Source organism: Solanum pennellii, chromosome 1 (genome assembly GCF_001406875.1).
Source record: "Solanum pennellii chromosome 1, SPENNV200".
NCBI lineage: Eukaryota > Viridiplantae > Streptophyta > Magnoliopsida > Solanales > Solanaceae > Solanum > Solanum pennellii.
This window is the reverse complement of record NC_028637.1, coordinates 106658597-106683247: the sequence shown is the minus strand read 5'-3', so window position 1 is coordinate 106683247 and position 24651 is coordinate 106658597. Positions and strand designations below refer to the sequence as shown.

Sequence of the window (24651 nt, the reverse complement as noted above, 5' to 3'; positions counted from 1 at the left end):
AGAAATTTGAAAGGTCAAGATTATGGAATGAAAATAAGAAGATTATATATATGAAAATTATAAAAGTTTTAATTTATTAGAGGGGCAAAATAGTAATTCAACTTTTATGTTTTGATAATAATATATGATATAGTTGAAGACTTGGAACATTTTCTTTGTTTCAACTCTCTTTCACTAAAGTAACCTCAACATAAACTTCTTATCTTTTATTAGGGTACTTCACAAAGGAAGAAACACCATTATGTATAGTGAAGACGTCTTCCACATAATCAATGTGTAGAATGAGGGGTAGTAATATATGTAGATAAATGGGATAGATGTTACATAAGTTACAAACCATATGAGTTACAAGAAACTAATAACTATGAGAGTACAAGAATCAGTAATCATCTTCTATCATAATTTATACCACGAACATATGCACTTAATATTTTATTTAAATAATAAAATGTATATACATCAACATTCGTCCACTCATATTAATATATTAAAATAAATGAGAATCTATACTACGTATCCTACATTAATAACTTTAAACGTGTGACAAAAAAAAATTAGAACCAAATCATATAATTTTTGGTCTGTAAATTCGAATTCATATTAATTTGTGCAACAAAAAGGTGCATAATAACATTGTGCACCATTCAAATTCGAAGTAGAACCACGGTTAATCTTGGCACCCCAATCATTCTTTATTAGAGTAAAAACCAAAAAAAAAAGTGGAACAAAAGGTAATAAAGAAAAAATAAAGGACAAAAAAGAAATAAATTTGAAAAAACTAAGGCCCCACCCTATAGCAAAAATTTAAATTGTAGCCGTTAGGAATCATTAGTAGGACTATAATTTATTTGAAAATTTCCCCCCTCCTATTCCTTTAATTTCCCGAATAAACCCCTGTCTCTATTTCAAAACCCAATGCCTATTTCAAACGTTGATTAAATCATAGCCGTCCATCTCTGTCCCCTGCAGATTCATAATTTGAAAATCTTTGATTCAACAACATAACAGTCTTCACTCTCCAAAAATCTAGAGAGAGAAATTCTCTACTCGAGAATGAGTTTCCATTTCAAGATTTGATGTTTCAAAATCAAGATTCTTGAATTCCTAATTCAGCTCAAGAAAGTAACTTACAATTTCAACATATAGAGGACTTGGTATTCTCTTCTTCAACACTTCTTTCAGGTACTAACCCCCATTTGTTTATTTTCTTTAGTTTTGTATAAAGATTTATATGGAATTACATTGTATGTGTTTTTGTTGTATCTTGAATCTTTTTTGTTGATACACAGAATGTTGAGGGATTTCAAATTCTTGCGCCGGAACAGTGGTAAGAATAATACCCAACCGGAGGAAATTGAGAATGTACCGGTGAATCCGAGAGATTCAATGGGTCCTCCAGCTAGTACAGACTCAACAAGGCCTCCTTTAAACGCAATTCAAGAAACCACCAGGAATTTGAAAGGCGGAGTAGATCAACAAGGGGGTGTTAGGGTTACTAAAATTGATAAGACTCCCACTAAACCTAGGGCTAGTAGATATTCGGATATCAATAGAACTCCAGAAAAACCTGTAAGTCTTCCAAAAGGTCGATATGGGTGGGTGCAGAAAGCTGGTTCCAGCTCGAATTCTATAGAAGTGGGGGATGAAGGTAAAATGGATGCAGGTACTTGTGGAAGTCAATCGAGGATAGTAGCTGTCAATGCTACTCCACGATCCACTAGGACGACAGGGAGGGCGAATTCTAACTATTCGGAGAGTCATTCTAATCAAAACACACCATCTAAAAGTGTAACAAAGCCTCCAAATCCTGCATTTTCTTTAGCCAGTAGTTCTAGGCCTTTAGCGAGTGGAGCTGCCCGGACGGCTAATTACACAGCATTGTATAGGGGAATTCCAATCAGTGGTAATTCGCCCACTGTTCTTGATACAGTTGAAATTCCTCATTTTGACCTCAAGGAAAATCCATCATTCTGGTTGGAGCACAATGTACAGGTAGGTGGACCTTTATTTGGTGATTATTGTGCTAACCGACCCTTTGGTGATCAAGTACTAAACTACATTGAATTACCACAGGTTTTGATACGAGTGCGTCCTCTCAACAGCATGGAGAGAAGTACTCAAGGGTACACTAGATGCTTGAAGCAAGAAAGTGCACAGTGTGTCACTTGGATAGGGCAGCCTGAAACTCGGTTCACATTTGATCATGTGGCATGTGAAACAATCAATCAGGTCTGTGTAATAAGCATTTAACCTGGAACAGTATGATCATTTCTGCTGGGACTATGTGTGGTTCTACAAGTTACTGAAAATTATCCAATTTCATTGTGCAGGAAACACTCTTTAGAATGGTTGGTTTACCGATGGTGGAGAACTGTTTATCTGGATATAATAGCTCCATCTTTGCATATGGACAGGTTAGGCATGATATTTGATGAAAAACCATTTATCTGGACATTCTAAATGGAACTCCTTTTTGAAGGAATCTGCAACGTTTGGATGCTAAGGCAACTGAGCACTATGTATATAAATAACTGTCCATATCTTTCTAGTTCTCAAATCGTTGACACCTATTCTTGATTCTTTTCCACTCACAAGTTTTTAGTTGCCAAGTATGATTCAAAATTAGTAGCACATTCAGATATAATCTCTTTTTGCAGACTGGTAGTGGGAAGACACATACAATGCTTGGTGAGATTGAAGAATTGGAGATCAGGCCAAGCCCCAATCGAGGAATGACGCCACGTATATTTGAATTCTTGTTTGCAAGGATCAGAGCAGTAAGTAGGATTGTTTGCTTTTTGTTCCTAATACAACTTTTAATCTAGGAATTGTAGGTGAAGTCACTTTTGATCTTTATCTTTCAGGAAGAGGAAAGTCGAAGGGATGAGAGACTACAATACAGCTGCAAATGTTCTTTTCTAGAGATTTATAATGAACAAATCACTGATCTCCTTGATCCTTCATCCACTAATTTAATGGTAAGTTGTCTATCCAGTGTCTGAACTTTTGACCTAAAAAATAGATGCAACTTACTGTTGTTCGTTCACACTCATATTTTTTTCTCTCTTATAGTTGCGAGAGGATATCACAAAAGGTGTTTATGTTGAAAATCTGTCCGAATTTGAAGTCCAAACTGTGGGTGACATTCTTAAGCTCTTGACTCAGGTGACAATATCTGTTGATACTGAGTTTCTTCATTGACATCTTACCCTTTGCAATAATACACACACATGAGGCAAGTTTTTTAAGTGGCATAAACATATTCTCATGAGTTTGAATAAACTTCAAATATCTATTCAGGGCTCTTTAAACAGGAAAGTTGCAGCTACAAACATGAACAGGGAGAGCAGCCGATCACACAGTGTCTTTACCTGTATAATTGAGAGTAGGTGGGAAAAGAACTCTACTGATAACTTCCGTTTTTCAAGGCTTAATCTTGTTGACCTCGCTGGTTCAGAAAGGTAATTCTTTGATTGCTAAGAGCAAATATGTTATGTTTACTCAGGAAAGAAAAAACTACTAAAAGATTTCAGACACATCATTTACGTGGCCATTACCTATTACAGGCAAAAAGCTTCTGGTGCTGAGGGTGAACGCTTGAAAGAAGCTGCAAGCATTAACAGATCTTTATCAACTCTAGGGTATTTTTCCTTGATGATTTTCCCTGATAACTCTTGCTTCATCTCCTGGTCTTTTACATTCACTTGACAGAGCATTTCATTCTGCAGTCATGTAATAATGGTTCTGGTTGATGTTGCCAATGGGAGGCCAAGGCATGTTCCTTATAGGGATTCAAAGTTGACATTTCTACTTCAGGTGAACTTCAAAACACATTTTTCTAACCAGTGTTTAGATTTCGAGTATATCAGCGTCCTTCTTACAATATAAAATGCAGGATTCACTGGGTGGAAACTCAAAAACAATGATTATATCAAACGTCAGCCCTTCTATCTGGTTGGTGTTATTTTAGACTTTCTTAATCTTATGCTGACTAGTTTTGGTGAAAAATTATTCAACTATGCTGATTTTTCTATCCTCAGCTGTGCAGCTGAAACACTGAATACGTTAAAGTTTGCTCAACGGGCAAAACTTATTCAGAACAATGTAAGCATATAACTTAGCTGATGAAGTGGCCATCATTCAGCCTCAATATTTTAACTTGGTTCCTTTTCTCCTTTTGCAATATGAAGGCTGTCGTCAATGAAGATTCTTCCGCAGATGTCTCTGCTCTTAAACATGAGATAAGACTTCTAAAGGTAGAAAGCCTCTTTTTAAATATTTACTATGCAATGTAGAAGTAGATGTGAACTTAAAAACTGATGGAAAACATTGGTGGAATTTTTGAAACAGGAGGAGCTTTCGTCTTTGAAACGTCAAAATATATCTAGAGCTTTATCATTTGGTCAAACAACCGTTTCAGGAGACTCTAGACTGGAAGATGACAGCAGTTATGACGAAAAGGCACTCGAGACAGATCAGCATGGTAGTTTGATGACAAAGGAGGCCAAGGGCGTTATAAGGTTATCCTCTAAACAGGTATATCATATTGCTTTTAGGCTTCTTTTATTTACATTGCTTATCTCATATGTTCTTTTTTCTTTAACGAAGAAAGTTTGCAAGTCAAAAGTATGACTCAACAGTTTCAATAAGCTTTCAAGTAAATCATTCTAGATGTCACTACACCACCTTCTGATGCACAAACACTGAAGAAACTGTGTCTAATTCAGTTCCATTTTACATTGATCAAGGTCTAAGGTTGCACAATTGAGTTATTACAACATAAGCGCTCAAGGGAAGTCAATGAAGTGGGGTTGACAACCATGAGATCTTAGGTTCAATTAGCAGCGAAGGCAGAAACCTTCGATGATTTCTTCTCATATGTCCAAGCCTTAGTGGACACAATCATACAGTACTTGTGCTAGTGGGAGGTAGCAGATTTAGTGCCTAATTACATACAACACAGAAGTCTTCTAGGAGAAAAGCACGATAGATGAAGATGTAACATATAAATAGAATAAAATGACTGAATAGAAGATTGTTACTACAATGTATTATGTGATATGGAACAGTTGTGGGACCGTTGATATTATATTACAGTAAAGATGACTGTCGTAAACTGAATATGTTAAGATAAATATGCAGTCATACAAGATTAGATAATAATAAATGATCATATCCGAAAGAGGGTGAAAATAGCACACATGGAGGAGAAAATGGGAGGTAGCTTTGGAATACTTCTGTCATGTTCATTGTCCTACATAGACATCTTAACTACATCAGTTCATGGGTGTGACAATATGATGATTGATGGTGATAAAATAGGATGAGTTGTACGTAAAAAATCACATAGAGGAAAGTTGCTTCAATAGACTTGAAATTTCTCAAAAACAATGAAGCTTAGTTAGGAGCATAGAACACAATTGAAGTAAAAGGCTCCATATAGGCGATACCAATTAGTTAGGAGGAAACTAGTTAACACATAGTTAGGATAAGTGTGGTCAGAAAACTCAATTCTATCTAAAAAGGAAAGTTTACTCAATGTCAGTATGAAGTGTACTTGAATAAAGCAGAATGGACTATAGAGAATTTATATAACCAACATCAACTGATTCGTACTAGTCGATTAAGATTAATTGACAAGTATAAGAACAGGAAGAAAGGAACTATATTTGTATGCTGAATACAAGAAGAAAGGAACTATGCTGAACAATATTTGCTTTTTTCTTCTTTCTGATTTTAATCAAAACCTTCATTACGTAGTTACTTCTCATAGTATCTTAGCACCAGCAGACTCTGCTTCATTGCTTGTCCCAGCTTGGTTCACTCTGATTATTGCATCTCTATCTGGTGGTCTTACATTATTGCATCTTCATGGGTAAAAATCATACTTCACTTTTTTTTCATCCAGGAGATCTGGTGTTCTTACATTCATACATCTTCATGACTAAAGAATCAGATCTCACTTTCTTCATCCGAGTGCTTATCTACTCTGCTGTGCAATGATTCCTCTTGCTTTACTTTGTTATCTTTCAGTTCAAATCACTAGAGACCACACTAGCTGGTTCTTTAAGGAGAGAGCAGATGGCTGAAACTTCTATAAAACAACTTGAAGCGGAAATTGAGCAGCTTAACCGTCTGGTGACCCTCTTCGCAATTTCTTGACTTCTATCCCATTTTTTTGTTTAGGTTTCTCATTTTCAATAAAATACTAACTTCCATACACGGGCTATCAATGCATGTTTGTTTCTTAGGTTCGTCAAAGGGAGGAAGATAATCGATGCACCAAGATGATGCTAAAGTTCAGAGAAGAGAGAATTCAAAGGATGGAGTCACTTGTCAATGGACTAATTCCAGCAGATAGTTATTTATTGGAGGAAAACAGTGCACTTACTGAAGAAATCCAGTTGCTTCATGCTAAGGTTGATAGAAATCCAGAAGTAACTCGATTCGCATGTGAAAACATTAGGCTTTTAGAAGAATTGCGGAGGTAGAATGTATACACATATCCAATAACCTAAATACTGAAGCTCGTTTACTTTTTTATTCTTCAACAATTTTTCTTTTTGCTGGCTTGTAGATTTCAAGATTTTTATGAAGAAGGAGAGAGAGAAATTCTGTTGAGTGAGGTTTCTAACTTGCGGAATCAGGTAAATTTGTGCCTTTTGTCTTTTCTAGCTCTTTGACTTGTATAAGAGTATGATGTCAAGACAATATATGTGTACAGCTCCTTGTCAATATTGATGGGAACTTGAAGCAGCACGGCCATTTGGACATGACTATTCCATCTCAGGTAATGTTTAAAACAGCCTGTAAGGTGTGTCCTTTACTCTTTCAGCAGTTTTGAAGATACAAATTCAAGCCTGCTTACGTTCAAGCATCTTTTGCATGGTGCAGGAGCCTGTACATGTTTGCGACGAACAAACTACACTACATTTAGAGGTTGGTCTCCGTTGACCCTCCCTAACTTGAAGAAATTGAATAAACTTGGTCTCATATGTATTTTAATGTTTCAGTTAAAAAAGACTTTATATGAGTTGGAGCAATACCAGACTAACCTAAACTGTTGTTTAGAGAAAAATGAAAAACTCAGCAGGTTAGTGACCCTTTTCATCTGTGCTTATACAGACTTTCTTGATGTTTAACATATTGAAATTATAACTGCTGCTTCTATTAGTTTCCTCTAACTTGCTCTCAAATCCTCCTCAGGGAAATAGATGAACTACGAGGTTCATTAAATAGCATCAATTCTGCTAACAATGATCGCGATGGCGAGGTTGAATTCATAAAGGTAATTTTCCTTCTGAACAAGCATGGTTTTGTCATTATATAACTGAAAATACGATAAGAGGAAGAAAGATAAGGGAGAACACGACGCCTTATCATGATTCAGGGAGTTGCTTTGCATATTTGAATTAAACTGATGTATCTGAAATAAGAATATTTCACAATTTGTCTTGTGCAAAGCAATGCCACAAGATAACAGTAAACTTGTGTTGAAGTAGCTCAGACCTCAAAAGTTTTTGAGTAGCCTAATTTTCAGTTATTAAAGCCGTTGACACAAGTTGCCAAAACAATTATACAAGATATTAGAGCATAATCAGCCTGAGTTTGTACTGTTTTATCATGATTCTTGACCATGCATATTGCTTGTATAGAATCCCACCGAATATTCTTTGTACAGTTTATTTTTTTGTTTGCAAAACTCTAGTTTGTTCATGTTCTTGATGTGAAAGACTTTTCAGGAGTCAACATCAGAAGCTCTGGCTCTTAATGGCAAATCAGAAACATCTGATGAGAAAGAGAAGGAAGATACGAGGAAAGAAGAAATGATGGAGCACATAGAGGAAATTATGGATTTGCAACTTGAGTTGGACATTCTGAAGGTTATAATTCAAGAAGAAAGGTTGTGTCACAATGAATTGCAGCAACATGCTCAATCCATGATGCAAGACCGAGACTCATCAAAAGAACAGCTTCTGTTAGTGACCCAGAAATGTAAAGATGTTCAGGCAGAACTTGGGGAAGCCAAATCCATTATTGAAGCACTTGAATCCCAACATCTCTTAGCAATCACTGAGGTAGAAGATCTAAGAAACAGTAGCAGTCGTTATGCGGAAGTAGTGCGGAAACTGGAGCTTGAAATCTCTTCCTTGAAGGAGAAAATGTTTCATCACGGATCGAGAGATCTCTCATCGTCTAAACTCTTGGAAAGTGATGATTCTCCTTTGCAAGCAAAGCTTAAAAAGATGCATGACTCCCTTGAGAAGGCCAAAATGTTGAATCGGCGTTACCAAAGTGACTCTGAATTTCATGTGTCAAATGAGGAAGTAATGGATGAAATAAGCAGGCAGGCTGAGGCAGAAACTGCTGAAGTGATTGTATGCTTGCAGGAAGAACTCCTCCTTCTTCAGCAGGAAGTTGAAAATAGCAGCTTGAAAGAGATGGAGAGCAGAAAGAGGTTAACCGAGCTGGAAACTGAAGTAAAAAATTTGGAGGCAAAATTGTCTCTGATGACAGAAGAAAATCAAAAACTTGGTGAAAGTGTATATGACAAAGAAAATGAGTTAATAAATATGTCTGAAGAATGGGAGCAGGTAAACAACGAGATTGAAGCTATTGTCTGTGGGGGGCATGAGGCTCTCAAAGATGCCTGTGAGCAACTGGATTTTATTTCCAGTACATTTCCAGATAAGAGAAGCAGGATATCTGAACAATTTGGCAGAATGACAAAATACATTGTTGAAAAGGAGTTATTTATTGAAGAGCTCAACCAGAGCCTGGAGAATGCTCTCAACAGAAGAAATGATATGGAGTCCATGTTGAGATCTCTTAGAGGGGCAGTTTTAGTTATGACAGAGGCTCACCAGTTCGATTGCCATGAAAAAGATGCGGAACTATTTTCTTTGACATCCCAGTTGAGCTCAAAGGCACATGTCATCTCAGAACTTGAGAACAAGATTAAGCATGGGGAGGATCTACTCAGAAAGGTGTCGAGCAGTGCAACAGTCGCTTTCTTGGTAGTTAACTGGTTGTCGGAACAGAATTCTAACTATGTTGATGCATTAAACCAGAAGGACATGCAGCTTATGGAATCTCTTGAAACAAGCAGACAAAAGGATGCTATTCTCTGGGATCAAGTTTCAGTAGTTGCCGCTGCAGAGAATCAAAATGAGTCTTTGAGAACAGAGCTACATACTCTGGAGAAGACATGCACTGATCTGAGACTTCAGCTGTTTGAGGAGCAAAGACAAAAGCTGGATGAGAATGATATGTTGAAAACAATTGAGAAGCTTACAGAGCTGAAAGCAGGTGTTTCAACAGTACATTCGCACCTCAGTGAGTGTGTGGAAAGAAGTAGAAGTCATGGAAAAGATACAAATGAAACTCATGCTTCTTTTTCTAGTGATGTCAAGTTTGAAACGTTGGTAAGTTATGTGCAGTTATGTTTGAAAGTAACTCATATCTTATAGTATCTGTTTCTTAAGTGGAATGGTAGAGTCTTCGTGATGGATTTTATTATTATGTAATCCCACTTTGATGTATTGTTGCAGACAAATAGAGAGACAAGACAACACAGCCAGCACCTAGAGTCATTTATTCTTGAAGATAGGACAGCTGAAAAACCAGGGTGTTCCTTCAACATAAGTAATAATATGCTTGGATCAGCCAACAAGCAGGATACACTTCAAATAAATTGGAAGGATAAGAGCAGAGATGCTACAGTTATTCTACTAAGGAAAGAAATGGAATCTGCTCTTGATTGTTTAAAAGGAGTGCAAGCTGAAATGGCCAGATTACATGTTGAGAAAGAAGCCCTATGGTCATCTGAGCAAAAGAGTAGAGAGAGCATTGGAGATTTTCTGGTTGCAGCAACTTGTCTACAGACCTATATGGATAAGTTTGAACAGGAACTTGTACTTAAAGTGGAGTTAGTAGACAATAAATTACGAACAATTGAAGGTGCAGTGCTGGAGTCCTCCAGCTCCTGGTATGAGCAAAAAAAGGTAGGGCTGTATCACTAGAAACACATCATATATTACTGCTCATGACTTTTAATGCTGAAATCCTTCTTTTGACTGTTCATTACAGTTTTATAATCCTTGAGAACAATCATCTTGACAGATTAAATAATGTGTTCTAAAATATAAGATTAGAATTCAATTAAAGGACAAGTTCCTAACCACTAAATTAAGTATGATAAAATCAATAACACGGTCTCAGTCTGATCTGCTCTCTCGAAATTCTTGTCTGCAGCTACTTGAAGCCGAACTTTGTGATGCTAAGGCAGTGGCGTCCCAGAAAGCTACTGAAGCTTCCTGCATTCTAGCCAAATTTGAAGAGGTTCAAGATACCATGAAAGAAGCAGACATCATGATAAATGAGCTAATGATAGCAAATGAATCCTTAAAGCTTGACATTAAAAGGCTTAAGAAGAAGGAGATCAGCTTAACTGAAAAGAGAGACATCCTTGTTAATGAAAATCAGAGCTTGCAGTCAGCTAACGATCTTAAGGACATGCATTACCAAAGACTGGAAAATGAGTTTGAGTCAGATCTAGCAATGATGCTAAGGCTGGTGTTGGAGCTAGAGGATATAGTTTCTCAGGCAGCAACCACTTCAACAGATGAGCTCAAGTCTGTAACATCTGATGTCCTTATCATAAAGTCTCAACTTCATGCATCAACTAAGTACATGAAGTCATGGCTTGAGGAGATCTGGTCTGATATTATTGTCAAGGACTGTGCTCTGTCTGTCTTGCATCTTTGTCACATGGGCATTCTCTTAGAAGCTGCAACCGGATTGAATGTAGAAAATGGGCTACTCAATCATGGGCTAAGTGAATCAAACTCGTTAATATCTAAGTTGAAGGAGCAGAACTTCAAAGCGCAGAAGGAGCTTGAAATGTGCAGAACTCTGAAGGGAAAATTATTGGCCGACATTAAAAACAACTTTGATCGTGTATTAAAGAAAGAGTCTGATGCAGGGGATCTTACCTCCAAACTTGGCTCTTTTGAGAAAAAAATATTTGATCTGCAGTTACAGGAAGAGTCAATGTTAGAAAGGTCCGAGCAAATGGGATCTGAGCTTGTTGAGTTGATGAAAGAGATAGATCTCAGCAACAAAACCGTCTTGGCATCTCTTATAGATCAAGAAAGGGTGCTGAAGGACAAAGAGGAAGCCTTGAAGTCTCTGGAAGATAGTTTGACTATGGAATTTTCTGCAAAAGACTTTGAGTCATTAATTTTGTCATCTGAGTTAGAAGAGAGGACCATACTATTATCTGAGTTGGAGAGAAAAAATAAGCACTTCTATGAAGTCGCCGAAGGTTTGAAGAGAGAAATTATTTTTGACAATCTAGATGTTGCATTAACCGCATCCATCTTACATGACAAGGAGGTTGAGGTTTCTAAGCTACAAGAGGAAGTTGCAGAAGCAGGAAGGAATCAGCAGAATTTGTTGGCTGGACTTAGTGTAATGGATTCCATGATTGCCAAAGTTCACTCCAGAAAAAATGCTCTTGAGAAAGATGTATGCTCACTGATGGAAGCTTCTTGTTTGAATGAGACACTAAAGCATGAACTTGGTGAACTAAAAGAAGGAAAGATTGTTCTGACAACCCAGGTTCAGGAACTTAGCTCTAAAAATGAGAAGTTGCTTGAAGAATTGCAAAAGAAGGACTCAGCCCTTGAAAGTTCTTCAAGTCGCATCTTTGTCCTTGACCAACAAAATCAGATGTTGCAGAATGAAACTTGCTTGCTGGAAGCAGCATCATGCAGACTCCAGAATGATATGGAAGAACTGAAGCATGAAATAGCAGAGTTAAAAGGAGAACGCTGCCAATTTTTCTCAGAGTTGGAGGTAAAGAAAGAAGAGATCGAGAGAATCAATGTTTTGGCAGCAGAGAATACTTCCTTGAGAATCCAACTCAGATCTTGTGAGAAGGGTAACAATGACACTTTTGATATGGTGCTCAAAGTAGACAGCATATCGAGTAAAGCACTTAATGCTTTTCAAAACAGAAGTGCTGAATTAGATGCCATGTTACAAAACATACATGAAGAACTTGAGAGGGCGTCCAAGTTTATTGAAGAGTTTGAATCATTGGAGAATTCTGCTGAAGAGATTTTAATACAAAGTGCTTCCCTGCAAACTGAGTTAGTACGGAAGGATGACATCATCAAAGGATTGCTATTTGACCTAAGCTTATTACAAGAATCAGCATCTAACCACAAGGATCAAAAAGATGAAATTGATGATCTGATGGCTTCTATAATTTTTTTGGAAAATGAGCTTGATGAAGCTGTTTGCAAAGGCCAAACGCTTGAAGTTCAGTTGCAGGAAAAGATAAGCACGATAGAAATTTTGGAGTCAGATATCTCCCAAAAGTGCAAGGACATAGAATTGCTTTCACACAAAAACTCGGAGCTGGCTGCCAGTGCCAAGGACACCATGGAAGAAAAATGTTCCATCGAGGAGGAATTGTTAGAGAAAAGGGAAGTCTGTGAGAACTTAGAGATAGAAATTACCAACTTTGGTGATATTGTAGACGAAATGAGCAACTCAATTGAATGCTTGAAGAGAAATCTGAGTGATGTTACTAGTGAGAAGGAAGACCTCCATGGAGAAATTCTCATGTTGAAAAAGAAACTAGAGACAACACAAACTCTTGTGGAGGAAAATGAAGCAATTGCCATAGAAGCGAAAGAGGTGGAATTGTGTTTTAAACTACTTTCTTCAGTTATTGATCTGTAATGTTTTCCTTCTTTTTGTTTTTTATTTCCCACTCCCCTTTTTCTTACAACAATATTCTATTCATGTCAGGTGGCTGATATAGCAAAACTCCAAGCTGCTGAGAAAGAAGAGGAGGTTAAATTGTTAGAGAGGGCTGTTGAGCAACTGGAGTGCACAGTGAATGTACTAGAAAATGAGGTACTTATTCTTGCAAAGCTAAAAGTATTTATCTATTTATTTATCATTTAATAACATGATTTCCCACTTTATAGGTTGAATTTGTCAGAGGAGAGGCTGAGCGGCAGCGGTTACAAAGAGAGGAGCTGGAACTGGAACTTCATGCCATCAAGCAACACATGAACAATGTAAAAGGCAGTGACGCGGATATGAGAAGGTTTCTGACAACTAAACCATGCAACCTGAAATCTCAAAAATACGACTCATTTAGATTTCTAAATGTTTTGATGTGTATGTATACAGGCATCAAGAGGAAAAAGAAAAGAGTCTTCAAGAAGCTTGTCAGCGCATACAACTTCTTGAGGGAGAAATCATCTCTAGAGATGCTGAAGTGAGTTTAGTCCTCTGTATCTTCACTACAATTTTTTGTTGGCAAAAGTATTCATTATCCCCTGAACTTGAAGCTTTTTATTCGGTGTACACTTAAACTTTATTTTGTTTGAATGACCCCCCGAACTTGTTTATTCATCCAACACGTGCACCTTTTCTGCTCACCTGGCGTAGAAATTGAAATCACACTCTACTAGGCGCGTGAGGGAGTGATATTTTGCCACGTCATAAAGCTACAACAGTACAAAAAAATGTAAAATCTCTATTTTTTTAAATATTGACCGGCCGCAGACGACATCACCGTCGTCGTCGTCATCATTATCGAAGCCCAAGGGCCAGTTCTTCGGGTAGCAGTGTTGTTTCTCATCGTTGAAAATGGATAAGGATTCCGATTCAGCTGATTGAGCAAGGTGAGAGGAGATGGAGTGTTATGTGAGCTGGAAGAAACCGTGTTGTTTTGCAGCGGAAAGGAGGTTCGTGTGAAGAATTGATTTTGCATCGGAAAGAGAGATGAGAAGAGGAGATACGGTGGTTGGTGGTGGAGATTGACAGCAACCGGGAAAGGAGTTGGAATATGATATTTATTTTTTGCCATTTTAATTTATCTAGGTGGCTATTATTTATCCAGGTGGAAATCCACATCATCACTATTTTTGCCACCTGACGCGCGTGTGTAGTCACACTAAGAGCAACAGACAAAAAGGTGTACGTGATAGTGGAATAAATAAGTTTGAGGGGGTAATTAAAACAGAATATAGTTTAAGTGTACACCAAATAAAAAGCTTCAAGTTCAGGGGGGTGATGAATACTTTTGCCTTTTTTGTTCTTTAAGCTCAGTCAGCAAGTTGATGTTCAGTTTTATTAACTTGTTAGATTGACTTATTTCATTTTCTTTTAACAGCTAGCCCACTTCAAGGCTCATATATCAGAATTAAATTTGCATGCTGAGGCACAGGCTAGCGAGTATAAGGAAAAGGTGATTCCTCATTCCTTCTGTTGATTTTGATAGAGTTGGTGTTGGTTGCTAACCTGTGGTTTTAACCTAATATCGAAACAGTTTAAGGCATTAGAAGCATTGGCACAAAAAGTGAAGATGGATCCCCATGCCACCCAAGCTCCAGCTTTATCATCAAGCAAATTGGAAAAAAATTCTTCAAAGCCTAGGGGTTCTGGTTCCCCTTTCAAATGCATTGGCATTGGCTTGGTTCAACAGTTGATGTCTGAGAGGGATGAGGATCATAGTGCAGAAAGACATCGCATCCAAGAACTTGAGGCTCTAGCTGCTAGTAGACAAAAAGAGGTAATTCACATCCTAAAAACAACATGACTTATTTTTGTAAAATTTCCTCTACTCAATTGTGATCATATACTCATCGCAGATATTCATGTTGAACTCAAAATTAGCTGTTGCTGATAGCATGACCCATGATGTAATGCGCGATCTATTGGGTGTGAAACTGGACATGAATAACTACGCGGTAATTTAAATAAATCTATATTTTTTTATTAGAGAATGTTAAAACCAAAGACCATTTCCTTTTTTATGTTCTCTAGTATGACCTGACAATTTCACCTATGTTTTTGTTTGGCGTATGTGGGTTACCCCACCAGAATCTGCTGGATAATCCGCAAATAAAAATGTTGATGGAGATGGCTCGAGTCCGTAATGTTGATGCTGAGGTCAAGGTAAACTTAGTAAGGATTTAATGATATAATCAACATAGTCTGGACTTATCTAATATTAGTAACTGCTTCCTTGCTTGCAGGAGGAAGAGTTCTGTAAGCTGAGGCAACAGCTAAATGTGTTTATAGAGGAGCGGAAAGGGTATTAATTGTCAATTAGATTTCAAGAGTCATCTTCTTGTTGTTGCGTTTCTCATTTGTTTTTTATTGATAATTAGATGGATTGAGGAAATTGAGAGAAAACAAGCAGAGACGGTGGCTGTACAGATTGCACTTGAAAAACTGCGCCAGCGGAATCACTTGCTTACAACTGAAAATGAAATGCTAAAGGTTAGAGATGTTAATAACTTTTTTTCTACTACACCTCAGCAGGTTGTTACTATATTAAAAATCACTTATGCACTGGAAATTTTCTCAGATGGAGAACATGAATCATAAGAAGAAGGTTATCGAACTTGAAGCAGACATAAAGAAGTTGTCTGGTCAACAAAACCTTCAACAGCGCATCCACCATCATGCTAAAATCAAGGTTGGTACCTTTTTACCAGACTTGCCAGACTGAAGATCAACATCAAAGAAGTGTTGGTTATTTTCACTACAGAACTAATCCACCATGGCTCTTTATCACAGGAAGAGAACAATTTACTGAAAAATCAGAATGATGACCTTATAGTAAAGCTGCGGAAAACTGAATCAATGCTTTCTCGAAATAGGGAAGAGCTGGCTCACTTCCGTCAAATTAATGGAAGAAGCCCCTACATTGATTTTGACAAGGAGCGAATGCTGGAGAACAAGTTGAAGGTTTGTATGTTTTAGTTGTTAAATCATTTGCTGTGCCTAGGAGGAATTCCACAATATGACTATGGACATGAATTGGTGTTATGTTTTAGTTGTTAATCATTTGACGTGCCTAGGAGGAATTCCACGATATGACTGTGGACATGAATTGGTGTTAGGAAGAGAAGAATTCTTTTGTGTGTCTCTAGGACTTAAATTGTTGGGAATGTGTCCAACAGGAAAAGGAAGAGGAAAGGTTGCAATTGGCGCAAAAGTTACTTGGTCTGTGCACTGCTGTGCTAAGTGTAAGGAAATTTCATTTTTTATTTACTAAAATATCAAAGGAAATGTCGGCTGTAGTCTCTAGTTCTTTGGCATTGGTTTCTTTATCATTTGGCATATATACTGCAGGCTGCTGGATTAACAAAACCAACATCTGAGATGGGGATCTCAGCAGCTGCAGAAGCACTTGAGCAGCTCAAAAACAGATTGACTTCACTGGAAAGAGAGCTACAAGATGCCAAATTTAAGGTAACAAATATCCATATTATTTCAATCATCATGCTTGATCGAAAACCTAGAAATACTGATTGTATCAAACTAGTGACGCCAAGTCACTAACAAGTTCGTTCTTCTTCAACAGAACAAAATGACTAACGAACGGATCCGATTGTCTGAGTTCATGCCACAATCCTCCCCTCTAAGAACGAATGAAAATGGACATATTTCAAACAGAGGATCATCTTCCCCTCTAACCGCCTTTGATCGGTGAAGATTCTTTTACCAACTCAAAGAGGAGAAGTAGTTATCATCTGTACATGGTGTTAGTTTTTTGCTAGCAGTTAGTTCATATATCCCTTTGTACTTTATATACATAGTGTAACACAATTCATGGAAATCTGTAAATAGTGAATCCATGATTTTGTATTATCTTTATTTGGAAGTATTTGTGCAATATGTGTAATTCTTTATTCTGTAAATTTACCAGTATAACTTCTACAAAAGCATATGTTGTTGTACAATAACAATTTTGTCACTATTAATTATGTTTACAGCACTGAAATTATGGTTGAGTCTGCGATTAGGACTTTTGCCTTTCATTGCAACCAAAAAAAAAATCGGTTAAAGAAGTTTGACAAATAAAGTACTTATTCACAACAAATTATAACAAATATTCTGATAGGATTCTCTATTCATGTATTTCCATATTCCACTACAGCAAGTGGTGCAAGATGGTTAACAAACACTACTTGGAATTTGAACAATAAAATGAATGCGTAATGCAAAAATATGCCCTTTGATTTGGTTTTAGTTGACATTTATGTGTTTCAAGGTTGGGTGTGCACTTGTAGATATTTAAACTAATATAAGACTGAACAAGAAGACACATTCTAGAATAGTGTCTACTTGTGCACAATCAAAACCAAACTATGTAGAATCAAAATCAAGTTAAAAGATACATTGATTGATTATATGCTTAATTCACCCACATAAATTCAGATAAAATTCAAATTCAGTTTATTTCAATAAAAACCTACGCTACGAAAAAAAAAAGAAAGTAAAATAATGAGTGGGTATCTATTATATGCCAATAAGGCCCCAATTCTTGACGTAGACCGTAGTTGTACATGCTTAATAATTTAATTGGTAATTTTGCATGTATAAATTTAAACTTATTTTGATTAATTTATTTCGAATTTGCTTTTACTTTATCAATAAATCAAAGCGTAAAATGGGAGTAGGTGGAGTCGGGTCAAACCATATATCCATCGGATCATTCTGCTCTGTTCTTCACATTGAAACTGAAATACCCTTTACTCTTCTCTTTCTCATTTCGCAAAATTCATACTTCAAACTCTGAATCTCCAATGGCTTCTTTGGCTGCGCTCAGTTCTAACCTCTTCAATGGAGGTTGCCTTTGGAAGTATCAAGTATGTATTCCAAAGTCTCAATTTTGAATCCTGCTTTTGTATTATTGTACCCAAAATTAGGCTTCATGTATTCTCTATATCTGCATTTAGATAGTTCAAATGAAATATACCGACAATTTTTCTTTCTGATTAGACAAGTGATTTGTAGGACGAACTGAAGGTTTCTAAGGCTGGTAAGCTCAGAATTAGAGTTACTTCCATGGCGTCATCATCACCAGCGCAAAGCTTGCAGTTTGCAGATGGTAAAGCTAACAAATTGGACAAATTGCGTATTGGTGTGCTAGGTGCTAGTGGCTACACTGGTTCAGAGGTGAGTACAAGCCCTTTGTCGATGCTAGTGTCGCACTTTAGCTTTATATCCTACTTCTATTTTTTTTTTATCTTTTTAGAAAAAAAAAAACTTGCGCTTGGTTCTGTGAACTTTGAAAAGAATAAGCCTAAAAATAAGATTTTAAAGTTATACTCTTTTGACAGCAATCCAGTTATTATGTTTGACAAATGATGTCTATTGCTCTTCCGCTAAAAGTTAGTTTTTGGAGTTTCATTGTTTCATTTTAATTGCTTTTTTTTTTTCTAAAAAAATAATAATAAAGAAAACAAAATTCCAGTAATTCATTGTTTCTTCTGAGGACAAATTTAAGGTGCCATTGAATTGCTTCTTTCCCTTAATTTATATTTTTATTTATTTGTCTCAGATGCTTCAACAAGTTGCTTTAATACTTTTAAAACTGAGCTCCACAAACATGTGGGGATGTAAACCCAAAAAATAAGAATAATATTAATAAACGACAAACTTCAATTTTTGGTAAAAGTGGTGAACCTGGATCATTGTTTGAGACTCTGTAGATGCAGTTGTTCTGAACTTGGCACATGCGAGGTTTGTGCTTTAAGGTACAACTGGAAATAACATTTGCTACTACATTACTGATTGTTGTGTGCTGTTAAAACAACCAAGATAGTTTGAATACTTCTTAATATGGAAGATGAATCTTCCATTTCTTCTAAAAATTTGTCTGGATAGTCAAATCGTTTTTTTGAGATTTTACGTAGTGGAAGAATATAACTATTATTCTAAATTATGATATACTCAATAAGGATATTTTCAGCATTGGAAGTTATGCGTTGTATGTGAGATGAAACATTCTGGAAGATGAATAAGAGTATAGTATTTCCTCCCATTATAATTTTAATTATGTATAAAAAATTAAACGTAGCTAGAACATTAATGGCCCTTTTCTGTACCCCTTTATTCGATTAAGTTAATCTTCTGTATCTGCAGTGCGATATCATGTCATTTTGGGTAATTTTTCTTGTTTACCATCATGTTCTTGTTTTCACGTATATATTGTTAGCTTGGTTCTGTGATTATCACTTGACAAAAATAAAATTTGTTGCAGATTATTAGACTCCTGCGAAATCATCCATATTTTCAGATTACTTTGATGACGGCTGACAGGAAAGCTGGCCAATCAATCGAATCTGTTTTCCCTCACCTGGTCACACAAGTATGTATCTTTACATTTGCACGATTGTATTCTTTCTTGTTCACTTTAATTTTGAATTAGTTTGATATAGGATTCTAAAGTATGATATTGTTTGATAAATACTTATGGATATGTTTTGCTATCGTTATTTTTTGCTTGACTTTCTGACTAAATGAAAGTATCATGAAGGAGATTGAGTCTCTTCTATATCTAGCTCTTTTATTAGAATGTTGTAAGATCATTTTCAGTCCTGCTCTTTTCATTCTGAGGGAAAGGATTGTTCACTTCAATTAAGCTCACGAAGTATTGATTTTACTATTCACATACAGGATCTACCAAATCTAGTCGCTGTTAAAGATGCAGATTTCTCTGCTGTGGATGCTGTTTTTTGTTGTTTACCACATGGTACAACTCAGGTTTGTAGCTATTTCACATCTTGGATTTCCCAAAATCAATCAGCATCATATTGAAGGAATAGTGGTTTCACTTTGTCTATCATAATTTCTAATGGAGATTCGGAGCCTTGCATTTATGTTTTTATTTTTGTTAATTACTTACATTTTGCAGGAAATTATCAGAAGTCTTCCAACAAATCTAAAAGTTGTTGATCTATCTGCGGTAGGCATTCAGTTCAGACTTGATACTTTCGTTGTACTTAAAATAGTTTCTTTACTCTGCATCTCATACATTTTCTATATTTACTGTTGTCATGATGGTCATGTAGGACTTTAGATTGCAAGATATAGCTGAGTATGAGGAATGGTATGGCCAGCCTCACAAAGCAACGGCTTTGCAGGTAGAGTAGTTGGTTTCTTTTCTCCCTCCTTAGTACTTCCAGAAAAATGAAAAAGAAAAAAGAACTTCATGTTTGATGCAGATATATAATGTTATATCACCCATCAAACGAATAGATTAATAAATAAATATATATATATACACACACACACACTCAAAATGTTATGTGAAGGTGTACATCCAAGAGGCATAACCAGAAAATTTGGAGTATCACATGTGAAAATGAGAGAATTTTCCCTTTAGTATTCCTAATATATCTCTTTGTAGCCAACATAAGCTCACATTTTCAACTGATGCAGAAAGAAGCAGTCTATGGCTTGACTGAAATTTCAAGGAGTGAAATTCAAAGTGCACGTCTAGTTGCAAATCCTGGCTGTTATCCAACATCTGTTCAACTTCCTCTTATTCCCTTGATAAAGGTTTGTGTCTAAGTTGAAAAACAAAGCATATCTTCTATTGCATGCATTATGAGTTTGTCAAGATTTCTTGAGATGGATCCTTTGTTGGAAAATCTGAATTTTAAATGAATCATCCCTTATACAACTATAAGAAGAAAAAATCTTTTCAAAAATAACCTTTCATTTGACCTGCTTCTCATGGTTTTTTATCTGTGTCCTGTTAACCTTTAGACTATCCTATCTACAACGAATATTCAGCTGTTTTTTAATCAAAAGCTAGTTTCAGACATCCCGGGCAAGCAATTTCAATGTTTGTGTAACTTCTTTAGTCATCCAGAAGCACCTTTCTTAAATTTTTTTTTTTTTAATAATTTAGTGGAAACATATTCCAATGAGCAAGTACCTGACTAAATTCTAAGGTTCTACTGTAGGGGAATTCAAAGCTGTATTGTGGCTTTGAAAGTGTCTTTGACAAGAGGTTTTCTTTTTCTTCCAGTTTCTAATATTTGAAGTCATGGGTTTCTTCTATAATGTTCTGAAAATCTTATGATCCCTCTTTCTTGAGAAAAATGGTTTTCCTCGTGTCAGTCTTGATTCTGAATTAGCAAGGGATTCCTCGGTAAGCTCAGGGATGCAAGCTGTTTTTTCTCAGAAAAATGGCATCCTACATGCCAGCTCGTTTACAAAATATGACTGAAAATTTGTGTTTAAGACGTCCCCTTTTGGTTGAGAACTTGAACATCTGTATCATTCTAATGTATTTAGTTTTTCCTTTCTTGTGTTTTTTCCATGGTTCACTCTTGGTTGATTCTTTCTTATTTTTGCAGTCCAACCTCATTGAAGTAAGAAACATAATTATTGACTCAAAATCTGGTGTTAGTGGAGCAGGTTTTGTACTTTCTGTACCCTTTCCTAGTCATGACTGCCACTGGTAGACTTTAGTAGTAGTAACTGGCTTCTCAAACTTTATCTTGCAGGTCGTGGTGCAAAAGAAGCAAATTTGTACACTGAAATAGCCGAAGGAATACATTCTTATGGTATAACCAGACATCGGCATGGTCAGTGATCCATTTTAGCTGTGCAAATAATGAAGCTTTATTTGTTAATCCAAATTGTCTAAGTTATTGTTTCTTAATTTTTATAATGGAAACATTTACAAATTTGAGAGCTACATTAGAATTAGTCCCTCCGTTTCAATCGAAGTGTCTTAGTTTGACTGAGCATACAATTTAAGAAATAAAGGGAGGCTTTTGAACCTTGTGGTCCAGTACATCAAATATTATGGTCTTAAACTTGCCAGGTAGAATGTTGTAATTGAAAAAACATACTAAATATATGAAGGGACTCTTTTTGGGACAGACCAAAAAACAAAGTAAGACATGGAAATTGGGACAGAGGTAGTATCAAAAATTGACAATTCATCTCACCTTAACATGATACTCCATCGGACCTAGCTGAAGGTTGAACCAATTCAGAAATGGATAAAATATATTTTAAGAACTTATACATCAAAACATTAAAAGTCTATTCATAAAAAATAAAAAAAGAGCAAACTTCATCTGTCTTTTTAAATAGCAATAGCATAACTCTTTCTTAGAAGGTTAGAAACAGTATTTTGCTGTAAAATGAAAGACTATTAATAAGCCAATACACTAGGATCAATAACAATACTCATAATTTGATGAATATTGTAATCTAATTTGTAATTAACCTTAGTTTAGAAGTAATCTTTTGTCAGAGATACCCAAAAACTTTAAACTTAATGGTGCGGACTCTGGTTCTGCATGAAGTTCATCTGTTTATCTCTTCCATGTGCCTGTTTGTATCATCTAATGTACCTCAAGAATTCAGAACTTCGAAAACTAGTAGTTCATGCTGACAAAATCTCCATTCACCTGAGTTTTGCTTCAGAATTTCTTATCAAGTGTAATATTACTAGTAAGAGTTCTGATATTATTTACAGTGCCAGAGATTGAACAAGGATTATCAGAAGCTGCAAATTCAAAAGTTACTGTTAGCTTCACTCCACATCTTATGCCAATGGTAATAGCTGAACCCAGTTCTAGTTTGTTTAGCCTTCCTGCTCAGCAAGTCATTCGCTTAGGATGTTTTTTTGTCTGTTCCTTTTGTGCTACAGAGCCGTGGTATGCAATCGACTATTTATGTGGAAATGGCTCCAGGCATGACAACTCAGGATTTGAAAGATCACCTTGGTAACTACTATGAGGTATGTTCTTTCTGCCGCATTACCTGAGCAGCATTTTATTCATGGAATTCATTACCATTTTTGTTTCTGCACATTGACCAATAGAACTCCATTTCTCCTGTTAGTATTTTCCTCAGTTGATTCTGTTTTCAATGTATTGTGAGGTTGCTTACGATTATGACATCCCAATATTTTTTTTCCTTTTCAAATTTGAAAGAGTTCTCATTTTTTATAGAAGGCTTTACACTACTCTTTGTGATTCTTAGAGACCGTTTGTAGTTGTAACTGGGATTAGGATGTTGTTGACTTGTTGTATATTACATTTCATCCCACCCACATAAGAGTTTGAGGTATATATCTTTGTGCGAGTAGAGCAGTTATCCTGTTTTTTCTGGAGTTCAAAAAAGTAGTTATGATATATCATTCCATCTGCATATGCATAAGTAAAATGGTTATATTTCTCGTTAGGATGATTAATATATGTATGTATTTCGCTTTCTCCAGCATGAAGAATTTGTGGTGTTGCTGAAGAACAAAGAAGTTCCCCATACTCGACATGTTAGAGGATCAAATTATTGCCTCATGAATGTATTTCCAGACCGGATTCCTGGGAGAGCAATAATAATATCTGTTGTAAGTTTTGTAGAATCTTTTTGTACACTGTATCTGATATTTTTGTTAGATTAGGTGTTGGTTATTAAATTTGAACTCCCAATTGCCTTTTGTAGATTGATAATCTTGTTAAGGGAGCTTCTGGTCAAGCCTTACAAAATCTTAACTTAATGATGGGAATTCCAGAGAACTTGGGACTCGGTTGCCTGCCTCTGTTTCCGTAGAACAATTTTTGTGGTTCAGTTCTCGTGATGGTAAAGCTCTTTCATCTTGCAATTGCTTTTCTGTGAAGCAACATGAGTATGTATGTACTGGTACTAGTTAAATCCTGCCCGTTCTGCATAAGTTTTTCAATAAGTAACGAAATAATCATTTTTCTTGGGTTTTTTTCTCTGTGCTTCTAATTTGAATTAGGTTTTATGTAGAATATTGTTGAGTTGCACCTAAGAGTGTGGCCTAATGGTCTATAAAGTGGACCGAGCATCATAAGGTCTCAGATTCAATTCCCCGCAAAGACTAAACTCTTAAGTGATTTCTTCCCCAAAAAAGAATATTGATGAGTCAAATTATGCATCTTGATGCTCAAATTCAAGTATCAACTTCAGATATTTTCAATTTGTCCATACTCTGCTGGACCTGATTCTAGCTAATCTAGTCACTGAGAGCAAATAATGGTCCTAAGAGCCTTATAAACTCTTTGGTTTAGTTACCACTCTGTCCCCCTCCCATGGTTGAGCAATATGTCGGAATGCGTATCCTTGAAAGGCAGCCCTGAACATCTTTTGACATTTCTGTTTTCTTTTGTATCCAGCCTTCCTTGCAGGTATTTGTGAAGTCATATTATTTTCTAACAAGAAGAGACTGCCTCAAGATTTGCTGTGGAAGAGTTTTGCTTGCTGTAGAAGTTTTGGGCTCCCGGCTTAGTCATCAGTTGTATCCTACATTCATTTGCTAGTTGTATGCCAAATCCCCAGAAGGAAATTATGTGCCATAGATAAAGTTGAACAGGGGTGGATGTGGGTGCTGTATTGTATCCATTTTTTTCTCTCCTTTTGTTTAGTCTTGTTCATGCAAAGCATTATTTGAATAAAACCAAATAATGTCAAGTATGGACAGTAATACGCATTTTAATAAGAGTTTTGTACTAAATCATTTTGGTCATATTTTTGGCAAATTACTACCTTTTTCTAATGAAACTAATCAAAATTAAATTAACTATCTAATGATCATGTCTAAATAATCGTTAACAAAAACCAAGTAATAACTTCCTTCTAAAATGGAACATCTAAGGAGAAGTTAAAATAGAATCGTGGGCATAACAATAAAGGCTCGATATTCATCGGGAAAAAAATTTATTACTTAAAACTCAAATGTTGCTCAAAATGCATACTAAATTTTGAGAACTAACTAGATAATGTTTATGACTTCTTTAATTTTCAAAAGGAAAAAGGACTAATATGTGCCTT

At 36.1% G+C, this 24651-nt stretch overlaps 2 protein-coding genes across 3 annotated transcripts; both read left to right on the top strand.

The window, feature by feature from the left end:
• Positions 1 to 933: 933 nt before the first annotated feature.
• Positions 934 to 16822, top strand: LOC107007729 (kinesin-like protein KIN-12D). Of its 2 annotated transcripts, none has more exons than XM_015206472.2 (38): positions 934 to 1182; positions 1290 to 1992; positions 2074 to 2229; positions 2331 to 2414; positions 2658 to 2777; positions 2865 to 2978; positions 3073 to 3165; positions 3301 to 3461; positions 3567 to 3641; positions 3729 to 3816; positions 3896 to 3954; positions 4041 to 4104; positions 4191 to 4256; positions 4351 to 4536; positions 6034 to 6138; positions 6252 to 6487; positions 6578 to 6647; positions 6725 to 6790; positions 6895 to 6939; positions 7014 to 7093; positions 7207 to 7288; positions 7734 to 9425; positions 9552 to 10004; positions 10255 to 12708; positions 12823 to 12930; positions 13005 to 13126; positions 13213 to 13300; positions 14201 to 14275; positions 14357 to 14599; positions 14679 to 14777; positions 14911 to 14985; positions 15066 to 15124; positions 15201 to 15312; positions 15401 to 15511; positions 15613 to 15783; positions 15999 to 16064; positions 16171 to 16290; positions 16403 to 16822. In XM_015206472.2, the coding sequence occupies exons 2-38, from the start codon at positions 1291 to 1293 to the stop codon at positions 16529 to 16531; spliced, it is 8829 nt and encodes a 2942-aa protein (XP_015061958.1). In that variant the 5' UTR covers positions 934 to 1182; position 1290; the 3' UTR covers positions 16532 to 16822. The 2 variants fall into 2 exon arrangements, with proteins under 2 accessions (XP_015061958.1, XP_015061959.1); XM_015206473.2 differs by having other exon boundaries at positions 935 to 1182; positions 7743 to 9425.
• Positions 16823 to 17507: 685 nt separating this feature from the next.
• Positions 17508 to 24362, top strand: LOC107008403 (probable N-acetyl-gamma-glutamyl-phosphate reductase, chloroplastic). The gene is made up of 14 exons (XM_015207426.2): positions 17508 to 17690; positions 17839 to 18000; positions 19088 to 19195; positions 19504 to 19590; positions 19742 to 19792; positions 19899 to 19970; positions 20269 to 20388; positions 21195 to 21255; positions 21345 to 21425; positions 22331 to 22410; positions 22505 to 22594; positions 23078 to 23206; positions 23302 to 23439; positions 23997 to 24362. Exons 1-13 carry the CDS (start codon positions 17628 to 17630, stop codon positions 23407 to 23409), a joined length of 1212 nt encoding a protein of 403 aa, XP_015062912.1. The 5' UTR covers positions 17508 to 17627; the 3' UTR covers positions 23410 to 23439; positions 23997 to 24362.
• The last annotated feature ends 289 nt before the right edge of the window (positions 24363 to 24651 follow it).